Source organism: Papaver somniferum, chromosome 11, assembly GCF_003573695.1.
Source record: "Papaver somniferum cultivar HN1 chromosome 11, ASM357369v1, whole genome shotgun sequence".
Classification (NCBI taxonomy): Eukaryota; Viridiplantae; Streptophyta; class Magnoliopsida; order Ranunculales; family Papaveraceae; genus Papaver; species Papaver somniferum.
In genome coordinates, this window is record NC_039368.1 from 14,903,239 (window position 1) to 14,922,018 (window position 18,780).

The following is an 18,780-nucleotide window of genomic DNA, read 5'->3' on the forward strand; positions in this document are numbered from 1 at the left end:
CTCGGGTTTCCGCGTACCATGCTTTGGTGATTGCCAAATCTTCGTTTGAATCAAATGATGACATTTCTTGTATGTGGAGGTATGAAATGAGTATTTGTGGAGTATATGGCGTCAGGGGGAATAAAATGATCAATTTTGGGGGAAATGAGGTCCAAGGGTGAGGTCTCTATTTATATAGAAAGTCCCTAACGACTATTTCTTTTTGAAAAACGTGAAATAATTTGGCATAATCGGTCTTCTAGAAGGTATATATAATCCGATTGTGTTTTAATGCCACCAGGAACCGGTCTTTTGTGTGACCAACATGAACCGATAAAGACATGTAAAAAAATGAATTTTCACCGAAACTAAACGGTTTATATATATTCATATGTGACCGATTCTAGCTTGAAAAACATACAGGAAAAATAGCTTGCATAATCGGTTTATTTTGACATATCGAGTAGCCCGATTGTTGGCATGCCAGGATAGAATTATTGAGCAACAACACATAATTATAATTAAAACTTCAAGTGCATTAAGTTCAACACAGAGATCATCCAAAATACAAATCTTAAAAGAGTGTTAAGAACTTAAAACAACCACTGTCCAAAATACAAACCTAAACTTTTAATATCTAAAGCTTAAACGTAAAAACTTAAAGCGCGGGAGTACCAGCATCATCAGCAGCAGCACCATCGGGAGCATTTGCAGCACCACCATCAGCAGGAGCACCAGTACAAGCATCACCAGCATCAACACCATCAGGAGCAGCAGCTTGTGCTTGAGCCATTTGTTCCCACATACCTTCCATTTCTGCATGGAGCTCCCTCTCAGCTGAAATCATATTTCTCCTCATCCTAGTGAACCTCATGACCTCATAAATCTCCTCCAGTGTAAGCTTATCAATCAATGCGAGGGCTTGTTCAAGATGGGTCTCACACCCATACGCAAACTTATAGAGGCTTATTTCTGGGACTCGTTGTGGTTTTCCTAAGAATGTCCTCCAATGTGAGTTCTCGAGAGTAAAACACTAGGTGTCTGAAGTCCATATCTATATAAAACAAAAAAAACAAAAAAAAACAACTAGTTAATAATCGGTACATAATTAAACATATGTAATCCGATTCTGACTAAAAAAACATACAGGAGTGTGAAACATTAGTAATCGGTTTATGTGGAACATATATAAAATCCGATTATGAAAAGGAATCTGAAGTGTCAAACATAATCGGTAAATTATCAGGAACATAAAACCCGATTATGGGATCGCGTAATTAAAAGAAAAAATGTATCCAGAATCGGATTATTCTAAAGCACTTATAAACCGATTCTGGTGATGTATTTTCATACTCCCTCCGTTCCCCTTTAGATGAGTGTTTAGGGTTATGTTTTTGTTCCACATTACTTGATAGTTTTCATATTTTCCCCACAAAACTACCAACAATACCCTACATTTTTCTTGGAACCATAATTTTATTTTTAAATACACTAATAACAATTAATGTTTGAAGACTTTTCTCAAGGGCATGAATAGAATTTTTTTTATATCTCTCTCCATTTCTTAATCTGCGTGAAAACTCCTAAAACATCATCTAATTTGGAACGGAGGGGGTATTTCGTTTCTAACCCTAAAATCGATTGATGTTAATCATCATATAAACCGCTTACTTTGCATGCTCTTCATGGAGGAAACCAAAACCCAGAATCGGTTTATTCGATATGTCAACATAAACCGATTCTGGATGAAATCAGAGATTTTGATTTTCGAAAATTGAAGATTTAAACATGTAAATCAATCAAGAAATGCAAATCATAGAATGGGTTGATGGAGATTTACCTTTTTCTTTGTTGGATCGAAGATCTTGGAGGAGAGGATCAAAAAAAAAAAAATTGATTAGAGTTTTGAGAATTTGGAGAGATTATGATGAAAATAGAACTTTTTCTAGGTTTAGGTTTTTATGTTTACTGAAAATGGTAAGGATTAGTATTTATATGAGATTGTTTTAGAAATTAATGTGGGGGTAAATTAGTATTTTTTAGAAGTTTGGGTACCCAGAGTAATTTGGTGGTGTGACAATGAAAATTTGATAGGCCCCAATTAAGTGGTATAAGCCCCCAATTTAGCCAGGAAATGATACCTCTGACTCAAATATATATGTATATGAACGAAGTCAAACCTTGAATCAGATATCAGAAAAATGAAAATGATCTAAAATCTATCTGGGTCCGAGTCAGACGTCTTAATGAAATTTAAATAAACAAGGTTTTAGTATCATTTAAAATATGTTTAATCTTTTTTATTTGCTAAGAAACAAAGGATACCATTACATCGTTGAAAGTACAGGTGCTGTGACAGGAAAGTCGGGACTGTACCCAACCATTCCCCTACACTCTAAAGTTGTTAGAGTGCTTAGCTGCAATGTCAACAGGATTGTTGAAATATGTTTAATCATTTGTATAGGTTGGTAGTCTTGATGGATGTCTGTTCTGTGCTTGTCTTAAGTCATGAACTCTATAGTTGATTTTCGTTCCTGTTTTTGGGCCCAGGAGGCTTCTGCTCTTCTAAATCCTTTATCAATTATTTCAATTTTTCGAAAAGAGTACCTATAATATTAGAACTAAATTCCCTCAAAATGGATTAACTATAACATTTTTATGCGGAATCTAGTCCCGACTCCCGAGCCTTAGAATAGGCGAATTAACTCTTCATGACTCAAGATCACACCACATATTACTGGGTCTTGTGTACACTATCATATACTAGTTCCAATGGCAGTAATAATGTTTGCATTTCCTTTTCCTAGTTCTTTTTTTATATCATATCCTAGTTATATTTGTTAATTCACCAATTGTGATGTTGTTGAACTCTCTGTACTAGTTTGACTAATTTTGGTCGGGATTGCTTCCTCTTCAACTTCGAGGAAATAGTTAGAGATAGATATGATAGTAATTATGATTTGCTCTTCATCGATTGGATGAGTGCAAAAATAAAATGGGGCTCTAATTCTATATTGCGAGTGGTATTTAAAATATATCCACAACATATACCGTGTGTTCTCATAGAGACGTTTCCAATTATATAAGTTGTTACTCTGTGCAATATACTGGTTGGCATAACTACCGTATAATTGCCATTGATCAAACCATGATCTTTGCTTAGGTGCATTTCACATTAAGATACCTCACTATCTTCCAAGTACACAAGTATCTTTCAGTTTTCTATTGCTGGGGTTTGTGGCGAAATTTGACTTCAAACCTACCAAACGATATTAGACTTGTGAACCCCTAACATTATTACCCTATAAATACCAAAACTACTATTGCTAAGATGCAATATACAGAGAGCAAACATTGCTCAACTAGTATATACAACTTTGATAATTTAGCAGAGTGAGTATGGCAAGTAGTAATGGCTTCGCTTACATTTTTCTCGCAATGGTTGTAGTATCATTAGCAGCAACTTCTTCAGATGCCCTCTCAACCACTTTTTACAATAGAGTGTGTCCAAATGCCCTCTCAACCATTAAGCAAGTGGTAACTGCTGCTGTGAATAGTGACCGTCGTATGGGTGCTTCCTTGCTTCGTCTTCATTTCCACGATTGTTTCGTGAACGTAAGATTTATTAGCCATTTAATTTCCCATGCAAAGTTAACTTTTATTTAACTTGATAGTGAAAGAATTTACAAGTGGCAAAAATGGTACAGGTTTGAAAGCGAGATCGTAAGATATCCAAAAAGATTACCAATAGTAATGTTACAATAATTCAAACATATCCCAGTTAACAATACACTGATTTTACCTAAGAGAAATGTAAATTGTTACCAACTAATCTGATTTTGCTATTGGTTTCATTTATATAGGGCTGCGATGGATCAGTTCTTCTTGATAGCACATCAACTATAAGTGGGGAGAAGGGTGCAGGTGGGAATTTCAACTCATTAAGAGGATTTGATGTAGTGGACAGGATCAAGGCAGCGGTGGACAGAGCCTGTGGTCGCCCAGTTGTATCTTGTGCTGACATCTTGGCCGTTGCAGCTCGAGACTCCGTTGTCCAAGTAAGAAAAAATTTCATCCAAGCTATTTTGGCACCTCATTAGAAAAGGTCAAAAGGACTGAACATTAATTCTAATATTGCTTCTACGCACATGCTTTTGTAGTTAGGAGGAAGACCATGGAATGTAGAACTAGGCCGAAGAGATGGAACCACAGCAAGTCTATCTGCCGCCAACAATGCCTTACCAGGCCCTGGCTTGAGCCTCCAAGCTCTCAAAGCTAACTTCCGAAACGTTGGGTTAAATGAACAAGATTTAGTTGTGCTATCAGGTGGACATACGATTGGGGTTTCAAAATGTAGTAACTTCAAAAGCCGAATTTACACTGAAACCAACATCGACCCCAATTTCGCCAGGAATTTAAGAGCAACATGTCCTCGTACTGGTGGTGACAACAGACTTGGTCCATTAGATACCTCAGCTACAAGATTTGATACACAATACTTTAAGGATTTGGTGAACAGAAGAGGATTACTTCATTCCGATCAGGTTTTATTCAACGGTGGATCAACTGATGCATTGGTGAGGAGATACAGTACTAACTCTGCAGCTTTTGCAGCTGATTTTGGAAAGTCTATGATTAAAATGGGAAAAATTAGAGTACTGGAAGGAAGGTCAGGACAAATTCGCAGGAACTGTAGGAGGACAAACTAAAATGTCACAGTGTCAGTGTGTTTCTTTTTATTGTTTGTGAAGAGTGTAAGAATTATTTGTGTTTCTTTTATTTTTCTTCAATTCTAGTTAAGAAGGATTGTCTCCAGAACTCAAAATTTGCAGTGTCAGTGTGTTTCTTTTTATTGTTTATCATCATCATCAAGAAGAAAACTTGGTGATAATCAATTTTAATAAGAATAAGAATTATTTGTGTTTCTTTTATTTTTCTTCAATTCTAGTTAAGAAGGATTGTCTCCAGAACTCAAAATTTGCAAAAACAGCATTTCTGTATTTCCAACGTTCCAAATGCATGCAAAACGCATCCTTACGCTGTGTTAGTGTATGTATATGTTTCTAAGGGATTCATGCGTCCATGGAAACTAGGATACATGAATGGCGCACACACAATACATGGAATTCCCTACATTTACCCTGATTTATTTAAGTAAGATTACTTCATCAAACCCAATGAATCGCGCAAGCTAGAAGTACTAACTTCCTCGATTTCTTGTTCTTCGTCGACTATTCTGTTCGAGTATGACGAAAATTTAAGAGAAAAATTGCAAATACAAACTTGATATTTTGGCTAAGCTCTCTGAAATGGTTGAAATTTTTTATGAATTAAAGTTTCCCGTCACTGAACCTTAATTACTACTGATGAAGGAAATCAATATCCGAATAGTTCAGCCACGTTCGTCATCGTTCCTACACATATCAGATATGACCTCTCAATATACAGATATTACTAATTAATCCTGAGTACTTATCTATCTTTCCCTCTCATTCAATTTGTATCATTTGTAAAAAAAACAAAAACTTATCTAACACCTCCACAAAAAATCTCAAAGAAAAGCTTAATAAAGATTAATTATGATAACAAATTAAGGCACTGGCATGGCTAATCTCTGATGAAGATATGGCGATGTTGATTATTTCTTTATGTTCAATTCTTATTTTCAAAATCCATCAAGTATCATTATTTGGTGACAAGGCGATCATTTTTTTTAAGCAGAGAGGAAGGGAAAAAGACTGATACCGGTACTACTATTTCTCAATTCATAGACATTATTGGTCTACTAATATTTTAAAAACTTAATTAGAGATCGACCAGCCGCCGGGGACAAATGTAAACTTTATTTATATTTGCCGATGGCAGCTAACTGATTATAACATGTGTATGTACAAACTACAGTAACGTTTCAAACTAGCTAGCAGCTAGGTAACTGCTGTCGAAGACTGGTTCAATAGTGGCGCGCACTTATATTTTATTTTTCATTCAATCTTTGTTCCTTGATTAGATATATGGAGCTTGGCGTTTTATCAATTATTAAGCTAATTAATCAACAATGATATGCTTATGGAATTAAATCAATAATATCTGTTATTAGTACATTCCAAGAACACAGCCATCCTTGGTTATCCTTCCCTTATTTTTTTCAGGGGGTTTGCCGCGAGGTTTTGACTATTCAAAACCTACTCTCAATATCATTATGCATGCACGTTCCAAAAATCAGTATATCCAGGCTATAAATACCGACGCCATTTTAGTTAAGAAGCAATATCCACAAAACAATAAGCATAGTTTAATTTGTTCTATAAACCTTGAGTTTGAGAATTGAAGTGATCAGACAATCAATATGGAAGATCGTAATGGTTTCTTTTATTTCCTTGTGGCGATAGTTTTAGTATCAGTGGCAATAACTTCCTCAGACGCACTTTCAACCACTTTTTATCATAAAGTTTGTCCTAAAGCCCTTCCAACTATTAAGAAATTGGTATATGATGCTGTGAACCGTGAGCACCGAATGGGCGCTTCTTTGCTGCGCCTTCATTTCCACGATTGCTTCGTTAATGTAAGTTTCAATCGATATTGGTTAGTTGTTAATTATCAAGTTAATTACCATGCAAAGTTAAGTTGTATCGGTATTATAATGGCGACTAATCTTGTGACTTTGTTATTGACGTTTTAAAGGGTTGCGATGGATCAGTTCTTCTTGATAGCACATCAACAATAGATGGGGAGAAAACTGCATTTGGCAATATCAACTCATTAAGAGGATTTGAGGTAGTTGACAGGATCAAGTCAGAGGTGAACAAAATTTGTGGTGCTCAAGTTGTCTCTTGTGCTGATATCTTAGCTGTTGCTGCTCGCGACTCTATCGTCCAGGTAAAAACTTAATAAATTACATTGATTCAGGTATATTAACTCCACCTATTTGAAGAAAACAAATAAGTTACTCATACTGTCTCCACGAACATATGCTTTTACAGTTAGGAGGACCAACATGGGAGGTAGAACTAGGTCGAAGAGACTCGACCACAGCCAGCCGAACTGATGCCAATAACGACTTACCAGCTCCTTTCATGGACCTTCCAGCTCTCAAAACAAACTTCCAAAATGCAGGGTTAGATGAAACAGACCTAGTTGCATTGTCGGGAGGACATGCCATAGGGTTTTCTCAGTGTAACAACTTCAAGAACCGAATTTACAACGAATCCAACATCGACCCGTTATTTGCCCAGAATCGCAAAAAAACGTGTCCTCCCTCTGGTGGTGACACCAGAATTGCTCCATTCGATCCCACAGATGACAAATTCGATACATTGTATTTCAAAAATTTGGTGAAGAAAAGAGGTTTACTTCATTCAGATCAGGCTTTGTTTAACGGGGTATCAACTGATGCATTAGTGAGGTTTTACAGTACTCATGCTAGTGCTTTTGCTGCTGATTTTGGAAAGTCTATGATTAAAATGGGAAGAAATAAGCCATTGGAAGGAAATTCGGGACAAATTCGTGTGAACTGCAGGAGGATTAATTAAAAAATCACAAATGGCTTTTGTAATTTGTTAAGTTTGTTGTGTGTATCTATTTTATATGTTGTTTGTTTGTTTATTTTCTTTTTACTGTCATGACAAGTGTAAGTACAAAATCTTTTTTGGTTTATCATCAGAATATATACTGGTGATACACACTTTAATATAATAAAGATGTTTATGAAATTTATTAAAAAGTTCTGGAAATAAATTTCTGGTCTGTTTTCACCATTTATCTCCGTGTATTTTTCATTAATGGAAATTCGAGGTTATAATGAATTTAAGATCGAAAATAAGATAATACAAATTAACAAAAATATACAAGTACAATACCGAAAAATCCGACAAGAGAAAAAGGGAAGGATTACCAGAGTAAGATAAATACAAGTATGAATAAGATTCGATTAAATCGAAGGAAGAATGTGTTTTCTCGGATCAAATTTCAGCCATTTAGTTTGTTTTTCTTCTCTAGAAAGTTGTGCTGCCAAAATAGGAATCATTTTTCAAATCTCTTGCAACAGTGATGAAGTTTTGATCGTCAAAGATTTCAGCGATGAAGATTTCGTCGTCGGATAAGTTGATGATGAAGATGCCATCGCCGGTGACAACAAAGATGAAGATTTCGTCGTTGGAGAGCATCACTATTGATCTTAAAACCCAACCTAGTAACCAAAATGGACCACATCGAGCAGAGAAGGGTTTTTGTTGATGGTTTATCGAAGAAGAAGGGTTGAGACAGAGAGGAGATAGGGGATCAGTGATTATTATATATGTTTACTCAAGGGCCTTGCCAACTTTGAGGACGCAGAAATCATGTTTCTTTGAAGTGTTGGTATCGTTTTGAAAAGGATTTTGTACCGCAACAGCGATCACCTGCTGCATATATAACACTACAACAAGGACAGACAGACAACAACTGGGTCACAGATACATGTGCTACACATCACCTTACTGCTGGCATCAAAATCTGAGCATCTCGCATGACTAAGATGGGACAAATCAAGTGCAAGTTGGTAATGGTAGTGCCCTTCGAATTGCGAATATTGGTAATGCCACCTTTACTCATAGCACAAGAGTATTTCGGTTAAATAACATTTACATATTTCAAAAATAAAAATAAATTTTCCATCAGTCTATCAGTTCTGCAAGGATAACAATTTCTATTTTGAGTTTCACACCAATTTCTTTGTTGTGAAGGACAAAAGCACGGGGACAACACTAAAACAGCGGGAATATAAATGGGTTATACATATTTGATGGTGTAGGTAACAATAACTCTCAGATTCAACCCAAAACCTTCGTCACAAATACTGTACCAGTTTGGCACCAACGTCTCAACCACCTGATGATGTTTATATGTACTTTCGTTTAAATCATAAATCAGTTTTCCCTTCCAGTAGCAAATAAATAATTTGATTTCTGTCACTCTTGCTATATAAGTAAGACCAAGAAACTTCCTTTTCCAATTAGTAGTACAATTTATGATGAACCTTTGAGTTTAATAGTTTAAGATATTTGGGTTTCACCGCATAAGTCTACAAATGGTTTACGTTATTATGTGTTTTTAATGGATGTCTTTTCTTTTTCCTTTAGTTCAAAATCTGATGCTTTACCAATCTTCATTCAGTTCAAAAACCAAATCGAAAAGTTAACAAAGTACAAAATCAAATTTTCCAGTATTATAATGCAAGGAATATAAAAAGTTTACTTCTTTTCTCAATAACTCTGGCATTATCCACCGATTTTCATGTCTGCATACTTCCCCACAGAATGGTCTTGCAGAACGAAGAATATAACACATTAATGAGTCAGGTTTAGCTATTCTTTTCCATGTGCATATCCAAAATCTTTTTGGTCACGCGCATATTCTCAACATCGTGCTATCTTATAAACAGGATTCCAAAATCAAAGTTTGAGTCAAAAAATCCTCTTGAAATGTTATTCAACAAAACTCCATATTACCGTTTCTTAAAGGTGTTTGGTTGTCTATCATATCCTTGTGTAAGGTCATACAACAAAAATAAGTTAGAACCCAGGTCCATACCTTGTGTATTTATAGGCTATTGAAGTACTCATAAAGGGTACCAGTGTCTCCATAGAAAAAAAATGGGAAACATATCTCGCCATGTCAAATTTCAAGAGAGCACATTCTCATTTTCCCCAACGCAACAGGATGGTCCGGTGCTATGTCAACAAAATCAGTTACCTAACTCAAAGCTGATAGCTTCATCAATTTTCAGATCATATACTTCTGCAACAAACGTAATTCCACCTATAGAGATTCAACTTCCACGACAACTGGCATTACCAACTGCGTCTGAAACATCTAATGCATCTGTATCCTCAACTGAAAAAGCAACTGCAAGTCCTGGACTTATTCATTCCATTTTCAGACCCCAAAAAGCATCAACAAGTTTACAACCACACTCAGAACTACATGAAACTCAGCACATGCCTTCACCTACTATATCTGAAACAAATTTTATGAGCATCCCGGGGCTTCCATATGCACTACCAACAGTTACACAAATTGTTCAACTGTCTGTTGCATACTCAGACAGTATTATCAATGATCATATACAGGTACAACAACATCCAATAGTGACAAGGGCTAAGTCTGGCATCACTACTGTAACTAATTTATTTTTTACAAGATTAGGAGTTCATGGAGCCAACATGCTACTCAAAAGCATGGGTAAAACCAAAATGGAGGACTGCTATGGATGACCAGATTAATGCTTTGGTCAGAAATCACACTTGGTCCCTAGTAAAGCATGAAAATGGAATGAATTTTGTTGGGTCAAAGTGGATTTTCAGTATTAAAAGAAATCTAGATGGGACTATAGTACGACACAAAGCTCGTTTAGTCGCCAAGGGATTACACCAGCAAGAGGGAATCGATTACGGGGAAACTTTCAGTCCGTTAAGTAAGCCTTGCACAATCAGGCTCGTGTTATCTATTAAAGTAATGAATCAATGGCAGCTGCGGCAACAAGATATGGAGAATGCGCTTTAACATGGAGAATTGGAAGAAGAGGTTTATATGAAACAACCAACGGGATATGTTGATCCAAATTATCCCAATCATGTGTGCATATTGTTAGAGCACTGCTCGGTCGAACTCGCAAGTGTTGATATCTCAATCTTGTTTGTCAAGTTTAGTTGATCAAAACTATATACCTGATTTCTAATCTACTTATGGATTAGGATAGAAAGTGTAGTTGAGCTTTAGACTTCACGACGTTCACCAATTGAAGGAGAAGATCTACTGAGGATCTTGGAGGAACTTCATCAACAAAAGGTATATGGAGACTAAAACTTATCTATCACTCAGAAGTCTATTCTATTCTATCTTGTAATGAGACTAAGTCGTATAGCTATACAGACTTTTACAGTATACACATTTGATATTTCGAGACGAGTTTATCTCGCTTATCCATTTCTCGAAATATATGTTGGAAGTTTTTTGCTTTAGCTATGTTCATCATATTCTTGACGAGTTTAGTTGGAAACAATCTATTTGTTGGAAATTAAATATTAAGTCAAAATATGATCATATGAAATTACCTTGAACATCTTATATGATTTGTATGAGACAGTCATTTGATGTTAGCTCGGTAAGTTTCGTATTGATCATTCGATCACTTGAAAATTACTTGAAGCTAATGGTATGTGTGAGATTACCATTGTCGTCTTCCAAGGATGTTTCAATGATTGAAATGAGAGTTTAGAACAATTACACATGTCTGGATACAACATGGTATGCATACCTAGTATGCGAACTGTATTGTGATGATTCAGGTCAGAACCTCTTGTGTTGCATACCTAGTATGCGAACGAATTTACCTGAGAAGGTCCGGAACTCTTGTTTACGTACCTAGTTTGCGAAAGGGTTTATCTGAGTTGGGTCCGGAACATCTGTTCGCGAACCGGGTTTGCGAACGGCTTTACTAGGGCAAGGTCCGGAGCTGCTGTTCGCGTAACTGATTTGTGAACACAGTGGTGAAGTTCTAAAATCGGTTATGTATGATTCTCATACTCATGAACTAAAACATTTATGATTTAAGGAATGCAATCTTTGCAAACTGTGGCTTAATGTTCATAAACTGATTCTTGTATAAGTACTTTGTACGATTACGAATCAAACCGATTTCGATTCAATTTGTTCATATATATTTCTATGAGATAGTGAAAAATTGAACAACTCTATTTGAAACACAGTTAAATTCATTTGATTATCTTTCATGGTTGATTGATCTTCATATTTGATCTAGAAGTGTTAGACGAATACGGCTAAAACAAAAGTGTTCATATGGTTAACTTCGGTTAACTTTTATTGAGCCAACCCAATGTACATTGTAGGAGTAAAATATCGCAAAAACATTTGTTAATGGTGCGAGATGCGTTTACTTCCTTATCATGCGAGAACGTAGCACAAGTGCGAGAGAACTTAGCACAGGTATAAGGCATAAGTTAGCACGAGAATGAGACCATATGAGTTGTCATCCACTATGTATATACATATATAAAGAGAAAGGCAGGAGAGAGAAAGGGGACATACTTTAGACACAATGGTAGAGAGAGAAAACGATACCTGGTATTATTATTATCTCCTTCTTCTTCTTTCATTCTAGAGCTCCAAACACTCATTAATGGAGTCTCCATGTGATCCATATGTAATTTTAATAATCATAGTGAACCCTAACCCCGTGAATGTAGATCACATTGATCGAACCACGTAAATCTTGTGTCTATTTATGTTTCTTGCACTTATATTGATAATTAGAAGACTTATATGATTAGATCTAGAAATTAGTATTGGGGTGTTAGTTGTGGGATTTTCTGCGACTACATTTTTGGCGCTAGAAACACTACCTGCTCCTGATTAGATCGAAAAAGAACAAAAGAAATTAGAGAAGTCAAAGAAAAAGAGATAAAGATTTTAATCTGGAGGGGACAACAGTAGCAGTGAAACCAAACATGACGACATCAGAAATCAAATTCAAAAGGATGAACTCCTCTTGTACTTTATTGTTTCGATTCCCAGATCTAGAAGCATCAACAGGGGGAGAAAAGAATAAACATAGAACAAGGGGATGAAAACAGCGCGAACATGAAAAAGAAAGATGAAAAGAAAGGATGGATAGGAGAAGATCCAATTCACATAAACTATATGAGGAAAAGAAAGAATTGCTCTGTGCGAAGACAAATAGCAAAATTCCAGCTAGTAGAAACAAGGAAAGGGAGTTAAAATACTATTTTCTTATGCGAAGAGGACACACCTTGAAGAGCAGGGAAACAACGATACTACTAATAAAAAAGGAAAGGTACCAGCTCGCGCAACACAATCTAAAAATTTGAGGAGACAAAAAGCTAGGGTGTCAGAATAAATCCACCAGTTTCGTGCGAAGTACATATGAAGAAAAGAGACTATGCGAAGAAATAAATGGACATCTACAAATGCGAAAGGAACGCACCTGAAATAAAGAAACTAACTCAAACCAATAGCACCATTTTAGCTAAAGCTAGAAATTTCAACAGGGGAGAAAGAACAAAGAGATCGATTCCAACTCTTCCTCAGTTAAGTCAGGATGCACAACTCGAAAGAGACACGAAGAGAGGAGAGTGTGGAAATAAAACATTCATAACAACCCAAAAGATTTAAAGTTTGTCTCCTTAACCATTCTTGTCAGCGAACATCCCAACACTTCATTCCATGATAAACCAATTCAAAACTGGATGAAGACTTGTCTCGTCTATGATAAACCAGTTCAAATGATCACGATGTTGGAAGCAGAATTGATCAACTCATTGTAGAAAGCACCAGCCAGTTCCACCCGAAAATATATTTCATGAAAAGCATCATCAATGATGAGATATGGCATCTAAGAAAAACTCGCACATTAAAGGCAACCTCGTCAGTAGACAATAAGGAAGAGGAGTAAAAATGAAAGGAAGAAAAAAGAAAGAAAGGAGATAGATTGTATCGCATACAATCTTTGGGAAAATGAATACACGCGAAGATAGTGAATAAAATGGCGCAAAATCCGTTGTTCACCACAAACAAGAGCCAATATAGATGGTCCATAGAAAGGAGTACGATATTGAGGTCAAGAGATCGATTCTCATCACCTCACTAATATTTTTTACACATTGTGCACAAATGTCGGGAAGAAAAATGAGAATAGGTGTGCGGCTACGACTTTCTTTCCCAAACAGGAGAGAGCAGATGGTGAAGGAAGAAGAGAGTAATAACAAGGCGTCATGCGATCCGTTCGCATACACTCATATTTTTAAGAAAAAATTTTCTACAAAAACAAAGAGCGAATATCAAGTTTCAACACTGTGCTTTAATTTCGCACAAAAGATGTAGCACAGATAGTTAGAAGGGAAGACTATGAGCCAAAGGTCATGCGTTCAAATTCATACTCACGCACATTTTTCACGATATTTTTGAACTAAGAGCGAAGATGTGGATCAAGATACAATATTGTTTCATAATTTCTCACAAAGGATGATGCACAGATGGTCAAGGAAAGACGGTTCAAGCCACAGATCCAGAGTTCAATTCCTACCTCCTATACACATTTTTGCAGAATTTTTCTAAAAAGAGATTGAGAGACTAAGGTGAGAAAGTCTCTCCCAAGGAGTGCAGAAACTCGATCAGGGCGCCGAGGTACACGGTTGAGTCAAGCGTGCCGGGTACGTCTGGAGCGTATTCCGCCATTCTTGACAAGTCCTGACTATGATGCACTCGGTCCGAAGATACCCCACTTAGGGTGCAGTCTCGTAACCATAAACCCTATAGGTAAAGGGAAAAGAGACTGCGAAATAAACTGGTTGTTGAAATGCCAAATGGAAAGAGACATAATCTTAACCAGATAGAGGTAAGCTTCCTTAAAGAGGTAACCAGAGGGGAAGATAAGGACGACACCCTCCATTAGGAAGATGAATTTTGTCCAAAGACGTAAATGTCATGAGGCTTTTTATTCGCAAGAATATTAAGACTTGTCATATTTATGCACGAGAAAACCTGCAGAGGCAAAAATACAAGAGATGATAAGGCAAGATCAATGGGTCATTACTTGAAAGGGTAAAAACCGCCTGCGATTTTTCAGCCCGACCAAATAGAGGCAAACATAAGACCGCTACATAGGGAGGCAAAATAAGACCACACTAGAAACACATAGACCTATATATTGTGATTATATTATTATGCGATTCTAATAGTGCAGGAATAAATAAGAGAGGTAATAATACAATGCGATACGATGAACTAAAGATGGACAAAGAACAAAGGTAAGTAACTCAACATTATTTATAGATTACATGAAAGCATCGCATAAGCATCACATGGCATAAGCAATGCATACGCATTACATGGCATAAGCATCGGATACACATTTCATCGCATACACATTTCATCGCATAAATATTTCACTCAGTTATTTCGCATAAGCAATTTAAAGACATTATACTCAAAGAAGAAAGACGTGAAGATTAATTCGCTCATCCAACACTTTCTCAAGAATTCTTCCCTCATAGATAAATAACAGAGACTACTATGAATTATCAAGAAAATATTTTTTGTTCTTTATCTTCTCGGTCAAAATCATTTCCAAAGAAGACATTCATTCATGAATAACAAGAATACTCACCAACAATGGAGTAAGAGAAATAGAAGACATGTAATAGAAATCACACACAACAGTTTTGCATGATTGACAACAACATCAAATCACATGAAAGCTAGCATAGCATGAGACAAAGAACATGGAGCAATAATTTCTCATGATTAGTTCACAGTACTTCTTATATCTCGAGGATTAGTACTTCTTATACTTCTTCAATGATACTTCATACTTCACATACTTCAAGAATTGATACTTCATATATACTTCTTAATGCTTCAGAACTTCACAAAAGAATAGAGGCAAGTACGTACTTTTCAAGAAAAGTATTCTTTTGCGTAGTTCCTTCATCCACAAAGATCAAAGACTACTCCAACATCATGCATCTCGCACCAACAACTACAACAAGGTGGATTTTTCCTTAAAAATCACTCTTCAAGCGATATTCAAGAAAAAAGAGGAAAAATGTAGGAGTAAAACATCGCACAACACATTTGTTAGTGGTGAGAGATGCATTTACTTCCTTATCATGCGAGAACGTAGCACAAGTGCGAGAAAACTTAGCACAGGTATAAGGCAGAAGTTAGCACGAGAATGAGACCATATGAGCTGTCATCCACTATGTATACACATATATAAAGAGAAAGGCAGAAGAGAGAAAGGGGACACACTTTAGACACAATGGTAGAGAGAGAAAACGGTACTTGGTATTATTATTATCTCCTTCTTCGTCTTTCATCAACCTAGATCTCCAAACACCCATTAATGGAGTCTCCATGTAATCCGTATGTAATTTTAATAATCATAGTGAACCCTAACCCCGTGGATGTAGATCACATTGATCGAACCACGTAAATCTCTTGTCTATATATGTTTCTTTCACTTATATTGATAATTAGAAAACTTATATGATTAGATCTAGAAATTAGTATTGGGGTGTTAGTTGTTGGATTTCCTACAACTACATACACGTTTAGGTACGGTAACACATATCTAAATATAAGTATATTTCATTTGTGTGTAACAAGCTAAGACCATATAACATTGGAGATTGATTGCTTTATTTCTAAGCAGACTTATCTTGAATCTTAAATCAGGAGTTCATCTAATGGTGAATATTGAATGCTTTGTTACTAATCTATGTTAGCTTTGATTGTAAGCAACCATGATTAGAAAGACTATATAAGGGAAAACTCTAGCAACTGGAAAACCTAATCCCGACACTTTCGTGTGTCCTAGTTGCAAATTAGAGTCGATTCCCATTTAACCTAGGCTTTTCCAAAACCATTATTAGGTTAACGACTTTAAGACTTTATTTGGGATTCCTGAAGCCAAATCCAATTATTTTCTCTGTAGTTGTGTATTCAGATCTTACTTGTACTATCTTCTTGAGTTTTATCTTCTCTAAGATTTACTCGAGATTTATCTCCGATAGGTATGATATAAAAATTAATCACAACAGTTCTTCGTCTCAGACTTTTGTGATTCCGCAATAACTTTTTCTGTTAATCAGTTAGGTTATTGTGAGGTGACTAATATTTCTAGGCTGCTCTTCGAGAGTATAAGACCGGATTATTAGTTGGTTCATGTTCACCTTGATTTTCGTATCAAAAGACGGAACAAACAGAATAAAGGATAGACATGTCTGTGGTAGACAAATTTGTTTATAAGTCTTCAACTTTGGGTCGTAGCAAATGTTAGTTATGACTGAGATCATATAAGGGAATTAAGTGCGCATAATCCTACATGGTTCTAGTGGTGTAAGGAACGCGACGATACCTTAATAGGTGTGAGACTTGGTTAGGGATCAACTACATTCCAGTCCGAAGTTAACTTGTAGAAGGCTAGAGTCTGTAGCGGATTAATACAGTGTGGTGTTCAAATATGGACTAGGTCCCGGGGTTTTTCTGCATTTGTGGTTTCCTCGTTAACAAAATTTCTGGTATCGGTGTTATTTCTTTTCCACATTATATTCGTTTATATAATTGAAATATCACAAGTTATGCGCAGTTCAATCAGTTGATAAATCCGACCTTGTTTGTTGAATAGAACTTGATTGACACTTGGTATTGTTCTTTGGTACCGACGAAGTTATTTCTTATATCAATCAGGCTCGCGGATTTCTATCTGTTTGATTTGCTGATTATATTGAGCAATAGAGATAAAGATCTTTAATATCTTCCTTGATTGATCTCGCTTTTAACTTGGTGCTCTCGGAATTATATTGGAGGTTAGTCCATACAGATTATCGAACGAATTATTAGGTGTGGTTGTTATACCCCTGCTTTTCACATAATGCAAAGTTGTTCTACGGTCTTAAACAAACACCACGGGCTTGGTTCTCACGTTTGATTGTTTATCTCGACAAGCTAGGCCTCATGGGTTCTATAGCGACAGTTCACTGTTTTTTCAACAGAAATCAGACTTTATTACTTATGTTCTGATCTATGTTAAAGACATAATAGTCACTGATTCCTACACAATCTCTCATTGATAAGGTAATTCCTTACTTGGGTGATGCTTTGGCAGTAAAATATATGGGAATTTTGTCGTTCTTCCTAGGTTTTGAAGTCATCAGAAAAGGAAAAAATCTTGTGCTTGCACAACGCAAATATGTAGCCGACTTACTCTGGAACCAAATTGGATGAAATAAAACCAGTGTGTACATTACTTGCTGCTCAATCCAAATTGCAGAAGCAAGGCGATGAAAATTTTGAAGATCCAACATTTATCACAGTGTTGTAAGTGCTCTTAAATACTTGCATTTAACTCATCCAGATATCTCAGTAGCTGTAAACAAGGATTTCCAGTTTATGCATGATCCATATATTGAATATTGGGACTTAATCAAACGTATTTTGCGGTATTTGAAGCATACACTTGATTATGGATTTCTTTTAAAAGAAAACATTGGCAACACTCTACATACATATTTAGATGCAGACTGGGCAGGAAATTTGGATGATCGCCGCTCCATCAGTGGTTATTGTATCTATTTTGGTGGAAACTTAATATCATAGAGTGCACGTAAGCAAAAAACGGTGTCAAAATCCAGCATTAAAGCCGAGTATAGAGGTGTGGTGACAGTTACATCAGATTCATTTGGATATAGTCATTGTTGAAAGAATTTCGGGTACCAATATCACCACCTACATTCTGGTGTGAAAATTTGGAGCAACATACCTCCCAACAAACCATGTCTTTGATGCATGGATCAAACACATCGAAATTGATTACCACTTTGTCCGTGAAAGGTTTCCAGTAAAGAAATTCAAGTCAAGTTTATCTCCTTAAAAGACCAACTTGCTGATATATTCACTAAGGGCTTAGCTACACCACGGTTCAATTCATTCGGGACAAGTTGAACATTACAAACTCCATCTCAACTTGAGGGTGAGTGGCAATGATAGTTACACCAGAACTTCTATAATATTTATACTGACTGATTTAGAAGAAGGATAGTCTTCCATAATATTCTGTTACGTAATGTACGATTAATTTTTGTATTATAGAAACCATACACCTACTTGTAATCTATAAAACCAATATAAATTGAGAGTTTAGTGTGGAAGATTTTACCAATATCATATACTTGAATAGGCATACTTTAAATTTATGTCTCTTATACCTGATCTCTATCATTCTTA

At 36.1% G+C, this 18,780-nt stretch overlaps 2 protein-coding genes across 2 annotated transcripts; both read left to right on the plus strand.

Moving 5' to 3' along the window:
• Positions 1–3,328: 3,328 nt before the first annotated feature.
• LOC113321022 (peroxidase P7-like) lies at positions 3,329–4,910 on the plus strand. Its single transcript, XM_026568902.1, has 3 exons — positions 3,329–3,594; positions 3,843–4,037; positions 4,140–4,910. Exons 1-3 carry the CDS (start codon positions 3,379–3,381, stop codon positions 4,686–4,688), a joined length of 960 nt encoding a protein of 319 aa, XP_026424687.1. The 5' UTR covers positions 3,329–3,378; the 3' UTR covers positions 4,689–4,910.
• A 1,318-nt stretch (positions 4,911–6,228) lies between these two features.
• LOC113321023 (cationic peroxidase 1-like) lies at positions 6,229–7,683 on the plus strand. Its single transcript, XM_026568903.1, has 3 exons — positions 6,229–6,541; positions 6,661–6,855; positions 6,960–7,683. The coding sequence occupies exons 1-3, from the start codon at positions 6,326–6,328 to the stop codon at positions 7,506–7,508; spliced, it is 960 nt and encodes a 319-aa protein (XP_026424688.1). The 5' UTR covers positions 6,229–6,325; the 3' UTR covers positions 7,509–7,683.
• The last annotated feature ends 11,097 nt before the right edge of the window (positions 7,684–18,780 follow it).

Coding starts and splice junctions, on each gene's coding strand:
- LOC113321022 (XM_026568902.1), top strand. CDS start 3,379: ATGGCAAGTAGTAATGGCTTCGCTTACATTTTTCTCGCAATGGTTGTA. Junction 3,595..3,842: donor TCCACGATTGTTTCGTGAAC/GTAAGATTTATT, acceptor TCATTTATATAG/GGCTGCGATGGATCAGTTCT. Junction 4,038..4,139: donor CTCGAGACTCCGTTGTCCAA/GTAAGAAAAAAT, acceptor ATGCTTTTGTAG/TTAGGAGGAAGACCATGGAA.
- LOC113321023 (XM_026568903.1), top strand. CDS start 6,326: ATGGAAGATCGTAATGGTTTCTTTTATTTCCTTGTGGCGATAGTTTTA. Junction 6,542..6,660: donor TCCACGATTGCTTCGTTAAT/GTAAGTTTCAAT, acceptor GACGTTTTAAAG/GGTTGCGATGGATCAGTTCT. Junction 6,856..6,959: donor CTCGCGACTCTATCGTCCAG/GTAAAAACTTAA, acceptor ATGCTTTTACAG/TTAGGAGGACCAACATGGGA.